At 41.6% G+C, this 22,193-nt stretch overlaps 1 protein-coding gene across 1 annotated transcript in view; it reads right to left on the reverse strand.

Moving 5' to 3' along the window:
- Positions 1-1,178: 1,178 nt before the first annotated feature.
- SMYD3 (SET and MYND domain containing 3) overlaps positions 1,179-22,193 on the reverse strand; it is a 439,291-nt gene continuing 418,276 nt past the window's right edge. Inside the window, exons 11-12 of the mRNA XM_086627978.1 lie at positions 8,035-8,143; positions 1,179-1,289 (exon numbers count right to left, since the gene is read on the reverse strand). Coding sequence (XP_086484104.1) covers positions 1,188-1,289; positions 8,035-8,143 — 211 coding nt within the window. The 3' untranslated portion in view covers positions 1,179-1,187. The remainder of the gene's footprint in view (positions 1,290-8,034; positions 8,144-22,193) is intronic.

Genomic DNA, 22,193 nt, shown 5'->3' on the forward strand with positions numbered 1-22,193 from the left:
ATGGGGTGCACATGCATGGGGAAGCAGGGTCCAAGACATCCTTCTCTCCCCTAGGGACGACCTCTTAGTTCAGCGGTCATCTCTAGGTCTCAGAGCTTCACCACACAGTTGTGTCCTAGCACACCTGTGTGCTTGGTGGGAGAGCGATGTGGAAAGAGGGAAAGGGATATAGCTGGCCTGACAGAAACATGAATTTGCTTAGAAATACCACTAACTGGTGCATTGGATGGCTCAGACGCACGAGCCCCACTCTCCACCCCATTGCCTGCCCTGACTGGGAAGAGCTGACCACACCTGGCTGCAGTGACCAGGATCAGCATTTCCGTGGTTGGGAAGAAACTCCTAGGTGGTGCTTAGCTACAGGATGAAGCCACTGTGCCATCTCCTGCTGCTCCATACTCTGGAGCATAAAGTACTATTTTGGGAAGCAAAATTCAAACCCCACAGGCTTAGAAAGGTCTAGAAACCACACCGCAGAGCTCATAAGTCCAAATCTCTTTTTAAAACTGATATGAAGTAAGAAATTCTTGAAGCAATCAAAATGGGAATAAAACAGAGTAAGCAGTTTCCACAGATGATACACTTTTGATTAAATTTTTTGTTCAATCTGTTTTAATATTCAATATTATAACATGTAAAATGCAAGAAGAAGAGCCCTGCAGATATATTGGGAGGGAGGAGAATCTCATTTAGAACATTGGGAAACTTCTATTTGATGTCAAAGAGTACTGGATCAGGCCTTTGGAAACCACACCTAAGGGCAAGGCAAAGGGAAAAGTACATCATAATGTGTCTGACGCTAGATCCTCAATTGCTCCTTAAACTGGTATAAAAAATTTGGCTGCTGATATGAATGGAATTTTATCACTTTGTAACAGGGGAAGACTCTGTATGCATTTCCGAATACTTATTATCAATTAAATTAAGTGTTGTAAATTGATAATTAAGTATGGTCAATTAGATTGCTCGGTAGAAAGAAACGAATCCTTCTGAAAATTGCAAATATTCCTCCAAAAATTAACACAATTCAGATCATATAGAAAAACTAACAAATACTAGACAATTTTGTACAGCAAGTAGGACCTAATGAAAAGACTAAAATCTCTGAGAAGCTTCCCAACGCAATAAAAAGCATTTGATTTCCTTTCTCTTTGAATATTTTGTTTTCCAGACTGGAGATTTTTTTTTCACTGTGTTCTTATGATGGCCTCACACTCTTCCTTTATCTCCATCAAGGCTTGCATCAGGCTGTGATCTGTCCCATGGGTCACCTTCATAATATTATACGCCTTGAGGAGAGAACAGAGACACACACGTTAGTCATTGTGCAGACCGTATGAAGGGGCTGGTCACTGCAGTGGAGGAGGGATATAAGTACTGGTCTTCAAACGATTGGCAGCTGGGGGCTTGAATGCGTGGTACAGTAGAAATAGGAGTGAAGCATCCCAAAGCGTATAACGATTTGTCCCTGACACAGGAGCAGGCACTGACACATTATTCTTAGATGTTAAAGGCCATGAATATGTTGCACAGATGGATGTTTGGAATAGCAGAGGAAGATACTTTTGCACTGAGGCATGAAGGCCATTTTAAGATTGGTCAACTACAGCACTCGAGGTTTTGATACATTATTTAAAAGACAACTGTGATGTTCACGATGTTAGTAGCCTCAAAGTCCTCTACATAGAAATGGATTAATGCTTAACCAATGGAATAAAGTGCCTTAACTGTACATTAATAGCTTCACTTTAAAAAAGGCATGCAGGGGAACGGGTCTTCGCTACTTTTCCCAGGGGTTATTTTCTCTGTGTGTTGGTCATCCTTTCTTGCTGGGCCAATTTACACTTGCTGATATTGCCCGTAGCGTTGCCAGTTCCCTACCACAGATATGTCTGAAATGCTCTTTGCCCAGCTCATGTTTAGATCATCACTTTTCTGCTTCTTCCTTCTATTAAATTCCTCCTGCAAGGAGAGAAGTACCAGATGGAAATGGATTCAGCACTTCTGAAGAAAGAACAAGGGAACTAGAAGTGTACTGGTAGGAGAAAAGACATCAGAGATGTTTCCTCATCCCAAACTGAGGAATTATCAAAAACTAAGTGCAACCTGTGTTTCAACAGGTTCCTGGTCCAGTCAGCTGACAAAATTCAGCTGTATCAGCCTTGGTTTGCAGAGAAAGAATCTTTTGGAAGCAAATGTTGAGGAAGGGGCCTCATTTAAACTGGAAAGATAAAAATAAAAATAAAAACAAAAATAAAAATAAAAATATGATTTGGTGGAATGAATGAAAGTCTACTTCCGAATTCTAGAGACTGGCAAGAATATGGAAATTCTAGCACAGTTTATTTTTGCTTCAAATTAGCTAATTCTTAGAAGAGGGAGGCAGCAAAAGTTTGAAAGAACAAGTTGAAACAGCAGTCAAAACAAATCAAAGAGTGCAAGGAGCTCTAAAAAAAGTCAAATATGTTCTGAGCTACCACAATGACCTACTACTAAATGATAAAATACTCAGTTAAACAGAACAATGGAAATGCTTTCATCACAAATGCCTAAGAAATGTGAAATAAAATCAGAAATAATCAGGTTTCGCATATTTCTATTTTAGCAGAAATACAAAGCTGGTCATGTTTTTGTAAAATGCAAACATTGCGAGTAAGTCAATTATACTCTCTGAAAAAAGTACCTCAGTTGTTCTTAGTGGTCTATTTTTCCTAATTTAACATATTGGGGAAATGTTATAAAGAATAGATCATAAAAATCTTTCAACATAATGGAGTGTGAGGTATTAAGCTGTACAAGAGCACTTTTTAAAAAAATTAATAATTGAAAAAACTAGTGTAAAAAGCAAGAATAAGAGCCAGCCCTTCCCTGGCAGAGACAGTGGAATGGAGAAAGATGTGAACACTTGCATAGTATAGGAATCCCTGGATGGTGCAGAGCAGGATAGCCGCAGGTGGGATCCCATGCGTGTTGCAATGCAGCAAGACATAGCTGCACCCAGGCTAACTAGGAAGAGACAGAATCACCCTAGAGTGAAGCAGCAAGGTGATTTGGCCATGGATCCAGACATACTTGGTGCCCAGTGTTTGCATGCCCTGGCCAAGAAAGCTGTTGGATTTATTGTGAATGACCTGTGCTAAGAGCTGTGCATTTGGATATGGTACATCTGAGTCTCAGTCCCAGGGCAGCTGACCTTGATCTTCAGCCTACCTACAGGACAGAGGTCAGGCTGCTAGTGACGGACCTGGACACCCTGATGCACAGCCAGAGATGTCCATATGAATATGCCTCTGTTAAAAGGCAAAAATCCTTACTATCAAAATTAATCTGGAAATAATGCTACTATTGCTGAATTCTCTTCACCTCCCACATTTTCTTTCCATTTTCCTTCTTTCCTCAGTATGGCAGATAAACACATTCAGTCTTTACCCTTTTGTCTCCTTCAGGGAGAAAATCATTCTCATGCAATGCACCGTCTCATGTGCTGCAGTACGAGTCAGAGCCCGCTGTACTGAAGTTAGAATAGCAATGACTTCTGTAATCCCCAAATTAAACTGGCATTACGCTATGTAACTGTTTTTGCAAAGGTCAGTGCAAAACTGGGGATAATTTCATCTCCAAAGCAAGGAATTGTTTTACTGGGCAGAAGCAGGAATATGCAGGCTCTCTGAACACTCCCTGCTCCCCTAAATCGCACAGCTAACCAGCAGAGCAGAGGCTGAGCACTCTTGTGGTCTGTGTGGTCTTCCTCTCAGCTAAAAGAACAAATCTAATTATGAAAAACTATAGTAATTGCAAGACACCAACACAGGTCACAGTGTCATCAACCACACTCTGTCTCCCTGAAGAAAATAAAATCCATTAGGTTAGTGGCATGGCTGTTGCTCCATGAATGCCAATGAAACGCAGCACAGTCGTTTGTACCTGATTTGCATGGGGATGGGATGGGATACCCATCACCAGCGCTGCGGGGAACAGTGAGCAGATGCAGGACGACACCGCCCTGTCACAGGGAAAGCAGAAAGCAAATGCCACACACCAAAACGGCATGAAGTGAAGGCTAGCATTTCAGAGAGGGTATCTGCGGTTTTCCATCTCTCTTGATTGAAGGAGACACTTGTTAAAGCAGGCATAGGAAACCCAAAAACTGTCACAGCTACTATCGACCACAGCTGGAGAACAAGTCAGTGTTTGAAGCAACCACCTAGAGAAAGGGGATTTCTTCAGTGTTACCGTGAAACCTGGGAGGGATTTTACCCCAATTCCTGTGCTTTTTGCCTCCGCATCAGGGATTATAGCAAGAAGGGAAACGATACTGTAGCTATTGCAGGCCTTCATGAGATGAGGCAGCCATGCTCATCAGCTCACGGGAAGATAACGGTGCTCCTGCGACCCAAGTGCAGGGTCTGCAGGAGAAACTGGCCAGTCGTGTCATACATGTGTGTATTCTCCTGCCTGCCTGCCCCTGCTCCCACTGGTCATCACTCTGCGGCTGGGCACTGCTGCCCTGCTCAGGAAAGTGCACGAGTACAGGCAGCCACCACCACCATCCCAGAGGATGGAGCAGCAGCCGAGACAACATGCTGCAGCACCCATCAACTCACTTTGAGGAGACAACACTCAGAGATGAAGTCATCTCCCTGAATCCAAGCCTTCTCCTCTGCACGCTGCCTGTCGTCCCAAACTGGGTCCAGCTCCACTCAGGTTCTGGGCAACCAAAGAGGTGAGTTTACAGTGCTGCGAAGGTAACAAATGACACCTAACAAATATTTGTGCTGACAGTGCACCTCAGGACAAATCTATACAGTTGCTAGGGGCTCCTGTAAGCTCCAGAGATGCAGATCTGTCCTGGGCTTCTGCAGGAGTTCTGCTTCCCAGTTGAGAAGCTTTACTCTTCACAAGACAGCTTGTGGCAACTTTTGTTATTGTCACTTTTTTTTGTTATTGTCATTCCAGGCTCTTTAAATTAGGTTTGTCAGACTGGGCTCCAGCTCCAGTCTTTTGCTGACAAAGGTTTTCCTGATCTATAATTCCATTCGTCCTCCCAACATTACATTTTTCATATATATATGTATATAAATCTAAAAATAATATGTTGTTTTACAATAAACTAAGGGTTGCCTTCAGGTTTTATTCCAGAAGTGGAATATTGCCTCTCTGTAACACTTTTATTTCTCAAACCTGGCAAATTAGATTCTGCAGGGTCTAATACTCTTTCAGGGGTGATTTCATTTAATGGGTAACATAAAGCCCTACCTACAAATTATTTAAGCCTTCTTTGGGGGTGCAGGGCAGAGAACTAAACCCAGAGGGCACTAAGAGTAAGGTGGCTATGATAGTGACTCATTTTCGAGTGGCACAGAGAGCAGCAGTAAGGGCTGGGCTGCAGACCTGGGAATGAAGATCTACTGGTCCTAACAGACTGTGCATCTGATGCAGAGAGGCTGTCAATCCCCAGCAGCTCTAAGGCTGTGCCTGATTAAACAGGATTTATATAAGTGAGGCGAATTTCACTCAGATCTCAATTCCCCTGCACCTTCTACATCCTTCTCTTTAATGCCACACTGAAATTAGTCTGACGAGGGCTCCAACAGGGTGCTATTCAGTGTCAGAGTGTATTAAGAAGAGTAATGAAGCAGAGAAGGTAATCGAGTGTCTGCTCTGAGCATGTGGCGTGCTCAGTTGACACATCTAACCACAAAGGGCCAAACTGTGTTCTCATATAACTCTAGGACATTATCTGAGTTATATTAGGAATCGCATCCTTTACTCACAACAAACTGGGAATTATATCTTGTTCTAATTTCTTCCACTGTAGACAGCAATGGAGGGAATCAGTTTCAGATCTCATCTGAAGATGCATTGTGTCCTATGCTTACAAGTTGCATGGAAAAACAGGATGACGAGAAGCTTTTCCTCTTCTCAGCTGTGCTCTCAGAGAGTGGGAGTTCAGTCTATCCCTGTATCACACACGTGGGTGAAAAGGAGGTGGCTGAACAGGGAACAGGCAAAACCAGAACAGGATTGGTTTGTAAATGGTTCAGCATCTCAGCTGTAAAGCACTTACTGTGTCCTTGTGAACCACTAATGGCTTGGAGACCAAAGTTAGAGATGCATCGAGCTATGGCACAGAATGGTAAGCAGCACCTTATTGTCTCTTTTCGGGGAAAGAAGAGATTACAGCTTGAAAAAAGGTCTCTGCGTTAGTCATCACTCAGTATCCAAAGAATAACATGGTAGCAATCTGGCTTGCAATGAGCAACTTCTTCACTAAAAACATACAAAATCCCATCACGACTTCCATCTTCACTGATAAGCAGCACTCGGATGTCTCTAGGGGAGTTCACTCCAGTTTCATTTAATGCAGTATCATATAAGAAATACAATTAGAAGAATGCTTGTTGATATATTGCGGCAGTATCAATGAAAATAGAAGCTCTTCTGACTGAGGTCTCATTCCACTTGCTAAAAAGGAAAGTCTGAATGTTTGAAAATTATAAATATTATGGGAGAAATAGCAGAGCAGATTACCTGACACATGACAGATATATGACTTACTTCTGAATAATGCATGGAAAATAGAAATGGTAACTCTTTCATCTGCTTTTTTAACAATCAGAATTGGACATAATTTTAGTTAAATACATCAAATGAAAATTTAAGTTACCAAGACTTAGTAAGACTGGCATCATATTAAATACTGATTTATTATTGGAACATGTGGAAATTATCAGTTATTCAGCTTGCATAATTAATCAGATGTTAAATCCAAATAGAAACGAGGGTTGAAAAAAGTAAGCACAAAATACTAAGTTATCTAGAGTGTCGTGACTGATACTAACTTTATAGGGGGTCCGGGCAGGAGTAAAAACCACTTCTCCCCCCATTCCCAGTGCAGACACCCATCCCCTTCTGTCCTATGCAGCTGCCCTAACTTTTTGCTACAAGACTAGCTCTTCACATAGTATGGATGTTAAACAAAGGGGATACACAGCCAACTCCTGCACTTCTTTACAACATTGGGCCCCACTCCTGCCCAGCAGCAACAAGAAAGTAGCTGGGCCAGGTGGCTTTCTGCAGCACCCAGCAAAGGCAATGAGGAGGCTGTGTCAGGCATTGGAGGTGGGCTGTGAGACGAGAGGGGGAAACCCCTCACATACTGTCTTCAGCCCAAGCTGACCATAGGACAACCAATAATACAAGAGAATCAGCATCAGACCTCTTTGAGGGGAACTGGAGGCAGCACGTCTTCCAGGGGGAGAAAAACACCCTAGCAGTGGCTGAGGGCTTGAGATGGGAAGCGAGTGAGAGCCTATGTCCTGAGGACATGCTGCACATGGAAGGGGATTCTTCAGTGTATTTAATATGATATTAGCAGCAATATAATGGCAGGACAAAGAAGAGACTGGGGTAGGAGGAAATTAATATAACAGTCAGCTCAGGTACAACAGGGATGGCTTAAAGCCGAAATGTAACTAGCAAAGCACTAGATGCAAAATCAGGTCAAAGAAGAGAATGATGACAGATGATATAGAAATAGGGGGGATCAAGAAGCATGCCTTTTGATTTGAGTGTGGCTCACCATAAAATACAAGCATTAAAGGCAAAGTTCTCCAATCTGAAATCACAGATTCCTCATAGGGAATAAGGAGGGTAGAAACTGCAGCTCTGCTCCTGTTCTTGCACTTTCATTGCTCCCAGATTCACTTTGCTAAGGTAAGACGGAGCGTATAAGGCACTGAGATATATTTATCTCTTTGGATCTAATAGTAATTTTTCATCCAGGCACCTCTGAGCTATTGAACTGTAATTAGCAGTGACTGATACTGGAGGAAGTCAGTGACGCTGAGCAACAGTGACCCATCACCACACTCAGCTGCAGCCTGGGGAAACACCACTGATGGAAAAAGCAGTGAGGAGTATCCAAAGGATCGAAAGGCATGAGCTACAGTGAGAGCAGAAGGGAGGGGACCCACAGCAGATTTAGGGAAAGCGAGGGAGAGGTACAGAGAAGAAATGGTTCACAACACTGACCTGTTTCAAGGTCTCCAGCGCTTGAGGAAACATGTCTTGACTGTACTGCAGTTTGCCCACTCGCATCAGTTGCACAGCCCTCAGCGGATGGAAACCAGGGTAATACAGTCTGCAGAGAAATAGGAGGAAAATGTGTCACTGTCAGCTCTCACCTTCACAGTCACTGCCTTTGCGGAGAGCTATTAGGGCGGGACTGCAAAGTCATTGTGAATGTTAATAAGGTACTCAGAGAAAATTAGCTGCACTACTGAGAAGCATGAAATACTGAGGGGAATTAGCAAATTATTACTCTCCATCTCAGAGGAATGCCTTTAACATTATCCTGTTAGAAAGTGACGGGAGTGGGATTATTTAATTTGTTACTGTTGGATAATACAATAGCATTTACTGTACTTAGTGTTGCAAACAGAGGTCATTCACAATCTCAGGTCTCTGGAGAGGTATAATTTTAAGAGGAAGCTTCAGGAGGGAACCCAGTCCTGGATCCTCCAAGATGAAGGAGAGGGACTGTAGAGAAAGCAGGTATGTAACATCGAGGCCACCATTTCTGAGGGTTTGCTTGTTGCTCCCTGTTGCAGAAAGAAGTGGTGTTCAAGGAAACACCTCAGACTTGACTTGTGCATCTTGACAAGTTATCTGCTAGTGTGAGGATACACTCCCGTTCTTAATTAATTTCACAGGAGCAGAGGTTTTCCATAAACCTTACTGGAGTTAATAAAAACAGAACTATGCTCTCTTTGTTTCTAGGAAGTAGATGGAGAGCAATGTCATAATTAATGCCTCTCAAGATATTCTTGAAATTTCCACACTTTCATGGTGGCCACTCCATGTTTCCAAATCCCGCTGGCCCTTGGCTCACAACGCCCGGATCTCATCCCAGCCATGTGTCCTGGATGTGGAGAGCACAGCATCTCGGAAGAGCAACCTGGGGGCTGCAGAAAGCCATGAATGTGACTTGCCTGGAACTGGCCAGCAACAAACACGAGGTGAAGGGACACACCTGGAAGTTAAGGTCACCTGCAAAAGATCTTAGATCTTTTTGACTAACTACACAAATGAATGAATAAAAGTCTTAGGCACAACTCACTGAAGACAAATGTTCTATTTGATCAAACAGCATTTTATTTCCTCAAGTATACTAGTGGTGTGCTTGAGGAACGTCTAAAAAACTACAAAATTTGTCACAACTGCAGGAAGAAGAGTGGATAAGCTTCCCAAAATCTACTCTTTGAAGAATATTTTTTGTGTGTTTATGCCTAACCTATGATCATTGGACTTCAGGGGAATTGCTAAGGAGTGATACCACTGCAGTCAGAAAGACACTTAAATCTGCATGAGTATGATTATTGGAACACCTTTTGTGGAAGCACATGCTAAGACACTAAACAATGTAAATTTGTACAATGTATAGGAATCTTCATATAAGTCTGCATGCAAATGAATGAATTATCTTTCTCCCTTATTTTCACTAATGAAAATGCAAACACAATTAAATACAAGTAATTGTTTAAATGGCAGTGTATCTGGATGTCCTTACAAATCTCAAATGAAGATGTGTAAACACCATGGAAAATGTTTTCACACCCCAAAACCCCTTTTCTGTTGATCCCACGCAGTTTCAGTGAAGACATACAGAAACACATGGGAAGCATGCCTGGCAGGATCTCACGATCAACAGCTCTCGATATGCCAAAGCCTCTCACAAAGCAGCAGAAACCAACTCCTCAATGAGAATAATCCATCCTGAATTGCCACAAGCACCACCTGTTCAGATCCCTTGTGAGCTGCAGTCCAAAAAGGCTGGAGAGCCAGCAAATGAGAGAAGAAAAATTAACACTTATCTCAGTCCAAACTGATCACTCAGGAACTTCAAGGATCCAGCTAAACAAACACTGGAAATTATACAGTAGGTTTATTTTTAGATTTTGTTTCTGGTTATTATATCAACTAACATGGTGCTGTTACTAGTTAAATAGGGAGAAAAAGCAACTAAGTCAGAGATTTTGGTGTGAGTTAGTGAAGAGTAATACAAATTGCAGCACTAACATGGCACAAATGGGAGAAGTGAGCACATCCACGGCTTTGTAAAAATTGCAAAAAAATTATGCCTACATGATTGCATACTTCTGCTCTCACCTATAACTGTTGCAAAGGAAGGAATAAAAAGGCGATTCCCTCTCTTCTGGACGACCAAAATGCCAGGATGCCTGGGGCAAGGATCACAGTCACAGGAGACGGAGCCAGGGAGGCAAAGACTTTTGCATGAGACGATAACTCATGTTTACAGTCCCCACTAGACTGTCTCTGCTGTATCCTGACAGCTCTGATTCTTTTCCCACTGCTCCTTCATGGCCTCTTCACATCTCCTTTGTTCCACACCTTTACCTTTCATCCTTTCAACCATCTTTTTAATGTCTCTCCTTCTCCTCTCCCTCCTGAATAACCAGCCCCATCCAAAATACCAACACAAAGAGGGAACTTGGGTCCTGCCTTGCCTGCAGCCACTGCAGGGATGACAGCTCACTGTCGTGGGTTTAGGCCGATCCGGCAACTAAAACCCACACAGCTCTCCCACTCCAGTAAAGTGGAGAGGAGAAAAATGTAATAAAAGAGCTGAGGGTCGAGATAGGAACAGAGGAGCACCCACCAACCATGGTCCTGGGCAAAAGAGGCTGTTTTCTTAAAGCAAAACTATTTATTAACAGCTACCTACAAAGAGAAAAGAAAACAAAAACAGTTACTTGAGAGGATAACAAGAAAACAAGGTCAGAACTTAAAATCAACACATTTCCTCCGCTCTTTGCCTTTTCTTCCCGGCTCTACCTCCTCCCCCCAGCGGCGCAGGGGGACAGGGAATGGGGGAGTGCAGGTCAGTTCATTCCATGTTGTTACTGCTGCTTCTCTTAAAGGAGAAGGAGTCCTTACACCATTGTCCCTTGATCCAGTGGATCCCCTACTCACGGGGGAAAGCGTGAGTCCTACCCACAGGATGCAATCCTTACCCCATCGGATTGCTCCCGTGCGGGCTTTACCACAGTCTCGAATTCTTAGGGAGTTGTTGCCACTCGCTCTGGCGTGGGTTGACATATCGACCTTAAACGCGTCTCCATACAGACTTAAAATGCGTAAATGCGTAAATGCGCCTCAACCTGTGCCCGTTATTCACAATAGTCTCAGGCTCAGGCATCTCCTTTAACAAAACACCTCCCCATCGGCGGGGGTTGTTCCACAGACTTTAGATGCGTACCGTACTCAGGCTCTGGCATCTCTCCTCAACGTGGATTCTCCACGGGCTGTGAGTGGGTCTCTGCTTGCTCCACCGAGGACTGGTTGCAAAGAGGCCACTTGCAAGGGGACTCAACTGCAGCACACGTTGTCCCATTCCATCTCCACTGACCTGGTGTCTGCATGGCCGTTTGTCTCATCTCAGTCTTTTCTGGGTGAACTCGGCCCGGTGGGTGCCCCAGGAGCGGGGCTCTCCCCAAGTTCCCCAAGCGGCTCTGCCGCCGCCATCCTCAGCGGGTGGCACCAGTCCGGCCCGGGCCGCTGCCCAGCTGGGTGCCGGGAGCAGGGGCTGTGCCCCTCTCCCTTCTCCTCGCTCCTGGGAAAAGGCACACCTTTCTGGTTCCTTTGTCCGACGTAAATAGGACAATTCGCAGAGGCGCCGATTGGCTCAAGCCCCGAGGGGGATGGGAGCCGGGTTCTGATGGGCAGCTTCTGCCACCTGGACCTCCCCCCCCACATCAAACCATGACACTCACGTAGACAAACCCAAGCTATGCTTTAGCTCAGCAACGTGGCACCTGCTAAACTTCACATGGGTCCATCAGAATTCAGAATCTGCCCCTCCATTCAAACAGGTTTCTTTCTATAGATCATACATTCACCTGTAGTCAACAGAGATTTAGGATTGTGGCATATGCAATACTGGAGAAAACAGGTGTCAATTTAGCAACGTCAGGTACTTGGCCCAGACTACCAGCCATAAACTAAAGCAAGCGAAAATTTAAGATGAAGACACAGAAGGAGTCGGTGTGAAACAAAGAGCCCTGTGCTCATAAATATTTACAAAGCTGTTTTACTGAGCTGATTTATGCTCTGATCTTATTCATGTACATAGTTACATTTTGCAAGCCTTAAAATTGACATTTGAAACAACTGTTTATCATCATATTCTGGAATAAATCTATTAAACTATTGGAACACCTTTTGTGGAAGCACATCCATTGAGTGAGTTTACTAGAGAAATTCAGGCAGCTTGCGGCTCTTCTGGGAGAAATGTAAGCGGGAAAAATGCTGCTGGCTTCTTCCAGGCATCCCTAGGATTCAGTATTATGAAAAACTGGCATGGTAGAAAGAACTAAGAAGCAGTGTCAGGTACTTGTGAGCCAAGTTATTATCCCCACACATTGCTCTGAACAAAACAAAGTCAATAAATTTAAGAATAAGGAAGACATTTACCAGCCAAGGAACTGGTACCTAAAGACTGTCAACAAGAGACTAAGACAACTATAGAGAAATATATGCTGTAAAACACGTTACAGCTTGGGAAGAGCAGGATTTCAATCTGAAAAGGATTTTATGAGATTTACCAAGGCCTGAGGGACAGGAAGGAGAACAATAACATACTGAAAGCTGAAATATAGTTCTGTGAAGTGATGTTTCCTGGCCCTTGGCACTGGTCAATGCCCAGTAGTCCACTTGCAAAGAGAGATTAAACAGAATACAACTAACAAGCAAGGCTGCACTGTAAACAAGAGAACTGGAGCAGGCTGAGAAAGATCTGTACATTTTGTGTCACATTCTCTACTTACATAAGACAGCATAGCTTTTTTTCCATTTATTACCAACAGCATCCATGCTGGCCTCTCCCTCCAGCCTGCCCTCCTACCTATTGACTGGTCCCCTCAGTTTGGTGTCATCTGCAAACCCCACAGAAGTGCCTTCTGTTGACTCCTCCAGGCCATTGATAAAGATGTTCACCGTTGATAAGGATGAGTTCCAGGACAGTTTCCTGTGGTACCCCACTGTCACTGTCACTCAAACAGGGTATGACCCAATAACCATTACCTCTTACCTCCACCACTCAGCCAATTTTTCACCTATGTAGCTCTCTGCTCACCTAGACCATCATATCCTAACTTGGATGTTAACTCCCTGATCTTCTTGACCTTGCAAAGATAACAGTGAGCAAGCTGGCCAGTTCTCTCAATGCCGCTGCTGGAGGTAGCCATCAGGTTCAATGGGTTTGTAGGGGTCACACTCTCTCAGGTAATCCCTGGCCCAACCCTTACTCTGGGATGTGCCTGGGAGACTTCATAAGTGAAGACTGAGGCGAAGAAGGCACTGTCTAGGTTGCTATTCAAAAGTACAAATGAAAGCAATTTCCTAGTCTCCAGGTAGCTTCCACCAGTATTTCACCATTCCAGGCACCAGAAGTTCCTGCATTTCATTCACAAAATACAAGGATATCAGTTTTCACTAGGCAACTATACGGCACATACTTTGTAAAGCAACAGCTGCTTCTAATACACTATGAGATGGATGGCTTCTATCTGTAATTCAGCCACAAGGTTTGCTTTGATTAACCCCCAGAGCAGTCACTGATCATACACTTTCTAAAGAAAAAAATATTTTTCTTCTTTTTATATATTAGCTCTGAATCTCTCAAGCAATCCCTTGTGTTCTTATGTAAAGGACAAAGTAAAAAAGACAACCCTTGACAAATTTTAGCCAGTTCCTTCTATTTCTTAATACCGTGGTTCCATTAATTCTGCTCAACTTATCTCCCATTAAGGGTAAATAATGAGAGCTTTTATGTTCTCTTGTGAATTAAAGCCTAGTATTGAAAAAAAGAGACTATGCAAAATCACTTCCTTTTCTGATGCCTCATATTTTAAAATACATAGACGCCTACCATTCCCTGTAAATCAGTCTGTGGGGTTAACATTTACACTGTTGTCTTCAGCCTGATGTAATTAGAAGCAGGCAGGATTTATAAAACCTGAAATAAGGGTTTAAAATGGAAATGGTATAAGGCTGTTTAATACGATGACATGTAAAAAGTGATGCTCTATATAACCATAAATTGGTTTGCAGTAGCTTTTAGTGCAAGTAAATATGACAGCATAAAAGACATAAAGCAGTTTCTGAAGCCCCAGCAACAGAGGGGGAATTAAGGAGAGGCTCCTGGGCTTCAGGAAAGGTGGTGAGCACAATGCAAAGGGGACAGCATCAGCCTCATGACACAAACATACTAGGTACAGCTGGTGGAAATGTTCACCACAAGCATAGCACCCAATAAGTTCAACCTTCTCTGCTTTCTCGATTTCTGAACTGCTCAGCATCTGAGTACATTCAGTAAAGCTGTTCACTGAACTGCAGCCTAGGAATTATTTTAATGTTGTCCAGTTATTTGTTTTTTCACTATTCAGTGATGTGAGACTGGTCATCTAATTTACATTATGTTATTTCTACTCTTTGGCTGGGATGATCAATGAGTTCTAAATATGGGAATTATGAAAAATATTTTCAAGACAAATTATTACTTGTGCTAAAAAGTATGAAACATTTGGTATCTATCAACCTTTCCAGGGACGAATCAGTTATTTTATGAATAGTCAAAGAAATCACATGCTTCAGGAGCATAAGACAGGTAAACTAACTGTGCTTATTTAGGAGCTCACAGATCTTCATGCCAAAGGGACTGTGCTGCAGCTGTTCAGTCTGATCTCCTACACAGAATGTCACCTAGCAATGCCTGCTCCAAAACCATCAATTTGAAGCTGAAATAGTGCTTAACAAGCTATGCTCTATTTATAGAAAACAATCTTAAGCAGCTTTATACATAATTTGCTCAATATTAGTATTTTCTAATAGGCACAAGCCCTGTGCAAGCATTTTGCCTAGATGGAAGAAGGTTGCAGGGCTATTTTTGGAGGAAATGGGAACATGTTACCAATACTGGAATAAGTGACTCTGTTTTGCGTGCTAAGTATTAGAAGTCTAGTTGGAACTGTAAAATTTCTAAGGGCAATGTATCTATATTAACCTGTGTATAATCTTTAGAGATCCCTGTGAAAGCCTTCCAAAAGAATACTGGCCTGGTTCTCATGTTAATAATGTGATTTTTCTTGGAATAATAATGGTGTTAATCTGTTATTCTTTCTCGCTCTTCTTTCTCTCTCTTTCTCCCTCTCTTTTCTTCTCTTAACAACTTCCTATTGATCATGGATGAGTAGATAAGTTTAAATCAGTTCAGTACGCTACAACTGCCCTTATATCTTCTGCAGCAGTCATGCCATTTTTTGGAGTAGCAGGCTAAATCCTTTACCTGCGGCAGACCTGATATACTCCAGCTGCCCCGAAACGTATATTGTCCATTTTATCTCCCCATCACAGTGTCTCACAGAGACAATAAAAGCATCAGTGAACAGTTTAATGCTGTATCACTTTTTTCTTTTTTTCCCCCAGATTTGACCTCTTTCAATCGGATTTTGCGATCAGCTCCTCACCACTAGCAGGGAGGTTTTCCTGGAGGTAACTACTAGTGCACATTCCTAAAGCATTACATAAAAGCTTTGCCAGGGATGAGAAGACATTATTATTAGTAGAAGATTATGCTGGAAAATCTCTTACAAACTAAAGCAGGAAAAGTTACATTCTGTTACTATTATATAAAAATATTAATTGCCCCTAAGAGACTTACTCTTCTTCTGGTTTAACCAAATAACAGCAGAAAGTTGGCATAATTTTCTGAGCCAGCTGGAGTCTGATATCAGTAGAGATGTGTAGACCTAACACCTCTGATCAGAGTTCACTTGGAAGTCTCCATGCTCTTATCATATATCCTCGCTGTACATTTTTGCATTCTAATTTACATGTGATTTCTATCTGTATTACTGCGGTATTGGCAAAACTCTTGGTATTCCGATATTGAAATTTTCACCAATGACCACAACTCATGTACGAGCCTCATGATACTAAGCTCCAAAGAGCATGGCGTAACAGCCTTTCTTCTGCACAGAGAAGACATGGCAGCCCACGCAAATGAAGTGGTTTGTTGAGCGTTGCAAGAGAAAATCTCTGAGAAAGCCAAGAGTTCAACCTAGATCTCATTGTGACTTTGGGATATTTTTTGGTTCATGCAGAGCCCAGTTCTTGTGTCTATCTGTTTGGCTCTGCCAATCCAAATGAAAGTTAATGTAGTTTTATAGGCTTAACAGGTTTGCTGTATTTTTCAAATATAATGTAGAGACTGTCACTTTACTTCAGAAATTTTTGTGTCAGATGCAAATTTATTTTTCTGGGTTTTTTTAATTCCTCACTCAAGAAATTTCCTATTATTTCAGTGAAAAAACTGCCTCTGGAAACAGTTCAGGATTTAGATCTGAGAAATTATGGCTCAAAATATTTTTCATCACATCTGCATCTCATACTGTTCCATTACTATTTGTTTCAGTAATTTAACTGATGTGATCAAATAAGCAATCACACTTCTTAATCGACTGAATTCTCAAGAAATGTTAGCTATCCATCTCAGAAATAATTTCTCTCTGGCTGCTGATCATTCTGCCGTATTCCTTATGGTGATAATTTATGTCACATTAAAATGGATATTGTTCCAGATGTTGGCTCTGCCAAGATTTGAATGATAACTTTAATAAAATGACAAAGTGATATAAACTGCAGTTTTCATTTTGGCTCTTGATCTGTCTGACTGATCCACTTAAAATGCTGATACTGTCCGTTTGAACTGTCCACTTCAAATATTCTGTTTTCTTCTGGTGTTAAGAGATGTTAAGGAATGAAAGTGTGTTCAATCTGGAATGGAAGTAGGAAAAAATTTTATATAGATTGTCCCTGTGTCCTGGCTGATCCTCAAAATATCTTGTAGCTCTTGGTTTTGGTTTTGGTTTTTGTTTTTGTCATAAGTTCACCATCTTCACAGCTAAAGATGGTAGGATGGACTGTCACTGCAGACAGGAACATATCATCTCAGTCCTTGCATAACAGAAGAGTAAGAGATTAAGGTCAAAATTTTGTTCAAAGGATTTATAAAAAGATTTTAAAAGCCATATAAAGGATGTTGGAAGAATGCCAGAAAGGACAAGAAGTGTAGGAAAGACAGCAAAGGAAGAATGGGAAAGCTAGTTAAAGAAGACATGCATGGGAAGAGAAGTAAAATATGGAAGGAAAACCTACATTAGAGATACTGTAATTTGTGAGAAAGACCTTGGTGTCACCTTCGCCTCCAGCAGTGAGGCTATGACTAGCTGTCAATGTTAAGAAAATGGCCGACTCTTAGTATTTCATACAGCTGAGAATACAACTACAAGACTGGCTGCAGATACAAACAGTGCAAGATTTCTTAGAGCAGATCATGAATCTATAGGTTTGCACCATCTCTCTTCTTCAGCCGCAGAACTAGAAAGTGTCAGGAAAAGGAAAAGCACTGCTGGATCCCTTATGCAAGTTGTAGGTAACTTTCCTCTAATTGATTTCCTCCGCTATGTTATGAGGCTCCCCAGTATCAGAGCCACACACATCTAATTGTTAACTAGTGTCAGTAAACTTCAGAGAGGTTGTGCGAGTGTGTGTGTGTGCGTGTGCAAGCACAAACTGCACAAGCAAGGACGCAGCTGGTAGTATTGACATCTTCAGCGCAAAATGTCTTCTCTCCGCTCACCAGTATCTCAGATAACCTCAGAAGTCTGTTGTAATACAAAAGATTGATAACATGAGTTAGATCACTTGTTTAAGCAATAGTACCAAACTTGTTTCCTTTTCCATCATATCTCCAGATAGTTCTCCAGAGAACCTGTCAGGTTCAGTGCAATGACTCTCTCTCTTTAGAGAAATGGTTCCAAATACCAATTTCAAATAGGATGGCTGAAATCTGACATAGTCATTTTTCTCAGGACAGCCGTGGGTCAGGAAAGAATCAAAGTGGCATGTTCTTTGTCTGGATATCTGTCACTTTCCACTTCTGGAGACTAGAGAGTTATTGGTTGGGTGTTTTTTGTACACATATATCAGTGTTTCAGTAGGCATTTATATATACAGTGATGGGTTCTGAAGTAACTTGTATGATTTGGGGAACAGATGTTGGAGTTATAATGGATATTTCTGTGAAAACATTAGCTCTGTGAACGTTATGGTCAAAAAAGCAAATCAAATATTAGGATATTTTTAGGAAACGAAAAAAGAGAAGTGCTGTAAAAATATATCACACCTCTACATCTTGGGTATCGTATGCAATTCTGATCCTGTCTTCTCCAAAGAGTTCAGCAGAAATGTATAGGCAGGGGTGATGAGGACAGTTGGAGGCAGTGCAATGAAGGAGCAAATAAATAGATCAGGACAAGTTTGCGAAAGAAATTTTTGTGGGAGGACTTGATGATGGATCTACAAAATCAGAGGTAGCATGTAAGAGGCAAATGAGGAACGATCACTGTCACAGAACATCCTAGAAGATATCAAACAAAACCAACAAGCGGCGGGTTCAGAACAAACAAAAAGATGCTGTGTCTCACACAGATGCTAGTTGAACCATCTCTCATTTTTATTTTTATATCATCCCAAATCCCAAATCTGCCTCTTTTTTTATGCTTTCTTATCCACATTACCATTTTTTTCCAGCTGACCACAATTACAGTAACTGTAATACTCCATTACATTTTTCATTGAATTTTCATTGAAGCTTAGCTCAATAGCTTAGCAGTATTTCCTTCATTTAGATTATATTGTCTTATCAAAAATACAATCTTGCATGATACATTTTTAGCAAGTCTACACTGTTTTTTTACAGCATTTTCCATTCTTTTCAATTTTTTCTCCCTTAAGAATTTGCCCTAAATCTTTGAGGTGATGGCCCTCTAGTTCCCACTTCTAAAGTACTATGGCTCTTATTTTTCAATTGTTTAGGGTCACCTCTGATGTGACAATGCTCTTCGAGCACCACTTTTATTTTGGAAGTGCAGAGTACCATGTCCATAGCTAATAATGAAGCTAAGCAAATATAGAACGGAAATTATTCTTCATCCATTTAGCAAGATGGACCTCGTTGCTTTGTGATATCTTGTGCCATTGTTGTTCCCTGAGTAAACATTTTCTTGTTTGGATGAACTACTACAGCGGCATTATGTTTACCAACAAGGTTTCAAGTTAATAGCAATATAGTGGTTATGGAAAAAAGTTAGACCAAGGATCTCTCCTTTCCTCCCACCATTTTCAAATCAGAAAGATATTGGTTCACTGTCATCCCAACAGCGGACATCTGATGCAGCTCAATGTGTACAGGTTTTTGATTTGGTTGTGTAGTTGTTGAACCTACTGATATTAATCTCACTGTCCTGCCAATGTTTGGATGCCTAATCTTCTTGGTTTTGACCACTCAGCTGCCTTCCAGACTCACCTCTCTCACAACTTTTTTTTGCTTTCATCCACAGTTTTGTCACCTTTCAAAATTTGTCAGGCCTGTGCTTTACTGACTGCCATTTTGGTTTTCCTTATTTCTTGGAAATCACCATCAATAATAATAGCAACAATAACAGCTGAAATAGTATGTAAAAAATACAGTGAGATTCTTATGCATAAGTTGTTACCAGTGTGTCTGAACAGGAACTTCATTGCCTGATGTCAGATATCTCATTAGCTCTCTGGCCTTACTCCTCAGTAAAGTCTCAGTTTATTCATCTTTAAGATGAGAATAGTGATCTGCTCACCGGAGCTGATATGAGGCTAAATTCAATCGTGTTTGGGAAGAGCACTGAGAGTTCAATAGCAAGATTCTGTAGAAGTTCAAAATATTAGCACTAGTTCTGAAGAGAATTACAAACCCTTGTTAAGCTACACAGTTAAAATGTGACAGCTAAACAAAATCATTTGTGTGAACTGGAGAACACTTAACTTTCATCCAGTCACTCAGCTGGCTGGAAAATTTCTTGCATGACCAAAAAGGCATGTAAATTGCTTCAGAGATTCCTAGGAAATCAGACAATCTGGAAGAAAGGGGAGGGGGAAATAGCTTTTTTTTTATAGAAAAAAGAAGACCTGCTATGAACTTTATGAACAGCAATCATGAGCAATAATCTCTCCCAGACTCTAAAGTGCTGCCTGAAATGCTGGCTGAATACAAAGGAGAGATTTTTTCAGGTAACACGACTATGCCTCTTCATGGCATGGAAAATGGTGTGCAATACTTCAAAAGACCAAGGCATGCTTGAACTCTCTGTAATTGAAAGTAGCATGTTCACTGAGCAAGCATTTCTCAAGCAATGCCATGTTTGCTCTACACTTTGATTAATGAGTACATTTGTACCTTGGCAGTACAGGCAGGGGGTAAAAAATTTTTAAAAGAAGATTGAGGAGGAAATAGAACCATGAAAGGAATATTTCAGTTCATACAAGGTAAAGCAGTTCTCAAAATGTCGTGCTTTACATGGTACCGCATATCAGTCGCTACTTTAGTCTGTGAGCTACTATCTCCAATGGCTAAATCCAACTTGTATGTTACAGATAGTAGAATGTCTCAAGGCACTTTCCACTCATGTAAACCAGTACAATGGCACTGATTTTTATGCTTGATGCATAGACCGCCATGTTTATATCACCTTTTGCTAGCACATGGAACACCATGCTTCTAAGAGCTATAAAACAATGTTATTGTCAGCATCACTGAATCAAAACCAAATTTCCAGAACATTGCTCAGAATGCATAGTACTTTGGATTAAAAGATTTTCGTCTCTTTTTTTTTAAAAAATAATGTTGCTTTCTTCCTGCAGTGCTCTCTGGAACAGAGAGTAAGGTTTTATGCCCAGATTTTGGCTCAAGATTATTTGTGATCTCAAACCACTATTTTGTAATCATATGTTGTTGTTCTAAAAGATTCTGAGGTTTTACAAAATTATACCTAGCTATAGTTATGTGGCCCAGCCATTTGGAGCTTGTTTAGAGATGTGTGAGACAGAAGGATAAAAGGCTCTCCAATAGGCATTTTGCATCAAATTTCCTTTTGTGTGAAAAGTGTGAGGTTTTGGATTGTGCTTCTAGATTAGGTCATTAGAGGTTCATGTCTTGACATGACAATATATTTCTATAGGCAAGATAAGAGAAGAACAATTCATTCAAGGTAAACTGCAATACATTCAGGGACCTACTGAATAAATCTCTTGAGTAAAAGCAGAAACAAAGAGTTCCCAGACTGAAAATATAGGGCATGGTAAACAGGAACCCAGTTCCCAAAGTATTAGCTGTTTTTTTTTCCCAATTAGTGGTTACTATATAAAAATGCATGACGGATCTGTTAGAAGGATAACATTTTCTCCAGTCATGGCAACTCCAGCCCTTGTGAGGAGAGCCATGGAAGAGCAGCTGCCTCTCCGGGCCAGACCACAAGTGCAGTGACTGAACATGACACTGAAGAATCGGCCATGAGCCCACCAGGGAAAAAAAAAAAAAAAAGAAAACAAACAAACAAACAAACAAACTGGAAGCTGTACAGGAAATCCTATGGAGTTGCTTGACAGGGACCTGATCAGTTTGGGCCTTACAATGGTACTTGCACAGACATCAGTTGAGGCACAGACATTTCATGTCCAACCTCTTTTGCCTTCAGGTCATGAGTAGACATCCAGAAGGTGCAGCACACTCCTGACAGGAATCCTCTGAATGGATCTGATAAATGTTTACATTGCACCCCATTCACTGAGAGCAGCAGGCACAGAGGAAGAGCTACAACTGCATTATCATGCCTAAAGCACATGAATAAATGGCTTGTCATAGTCTAAAATCATGAAACAGTGAGCAACCACATTTCTTTCTCAGCCAATTGTGTAGAGGCAATTAGCACATTGATTTATGGATGACTGGAGGAGGGGAAATGAGCAAAAGAAACACATGTGGACTCTATCAACTAGTATTTTTTCTATGAACTGTTAGTTGTATCCCACTGAGCTAAAGAGAGACTCCATAACAGTTGGCCCACAGTCCCCAGTAGATGATTTCGGTGCGGTGAGACAAGGTTCACAGTTTTAGCTCAGAAATAATAGCCAGCACGTTGGGAAGAGCTCCAGCAAGCTGTTGTGCAAGTGCAGCAGAGCTGGCAGGGTAACTGATCTGTGGGTCCTGGACTACTATATCGTCCTGTGTCCCAGGT

The sequence above is a fragment of the Tauraco erythrolophus genome, chromosome 2, assembly GCF_009769465.1.
Source record: "Tauraco erythrolophus isolate bTauEry1 chromosome 2, bTauEry1.pri, whole genome shotgun sequence".
Lineage (NCBI taxonomy): Eukaryota > Metazoa > Chordata > Aves > Musophagiformes > Musophagidae > Tauraco > Tauraco erythrolophus.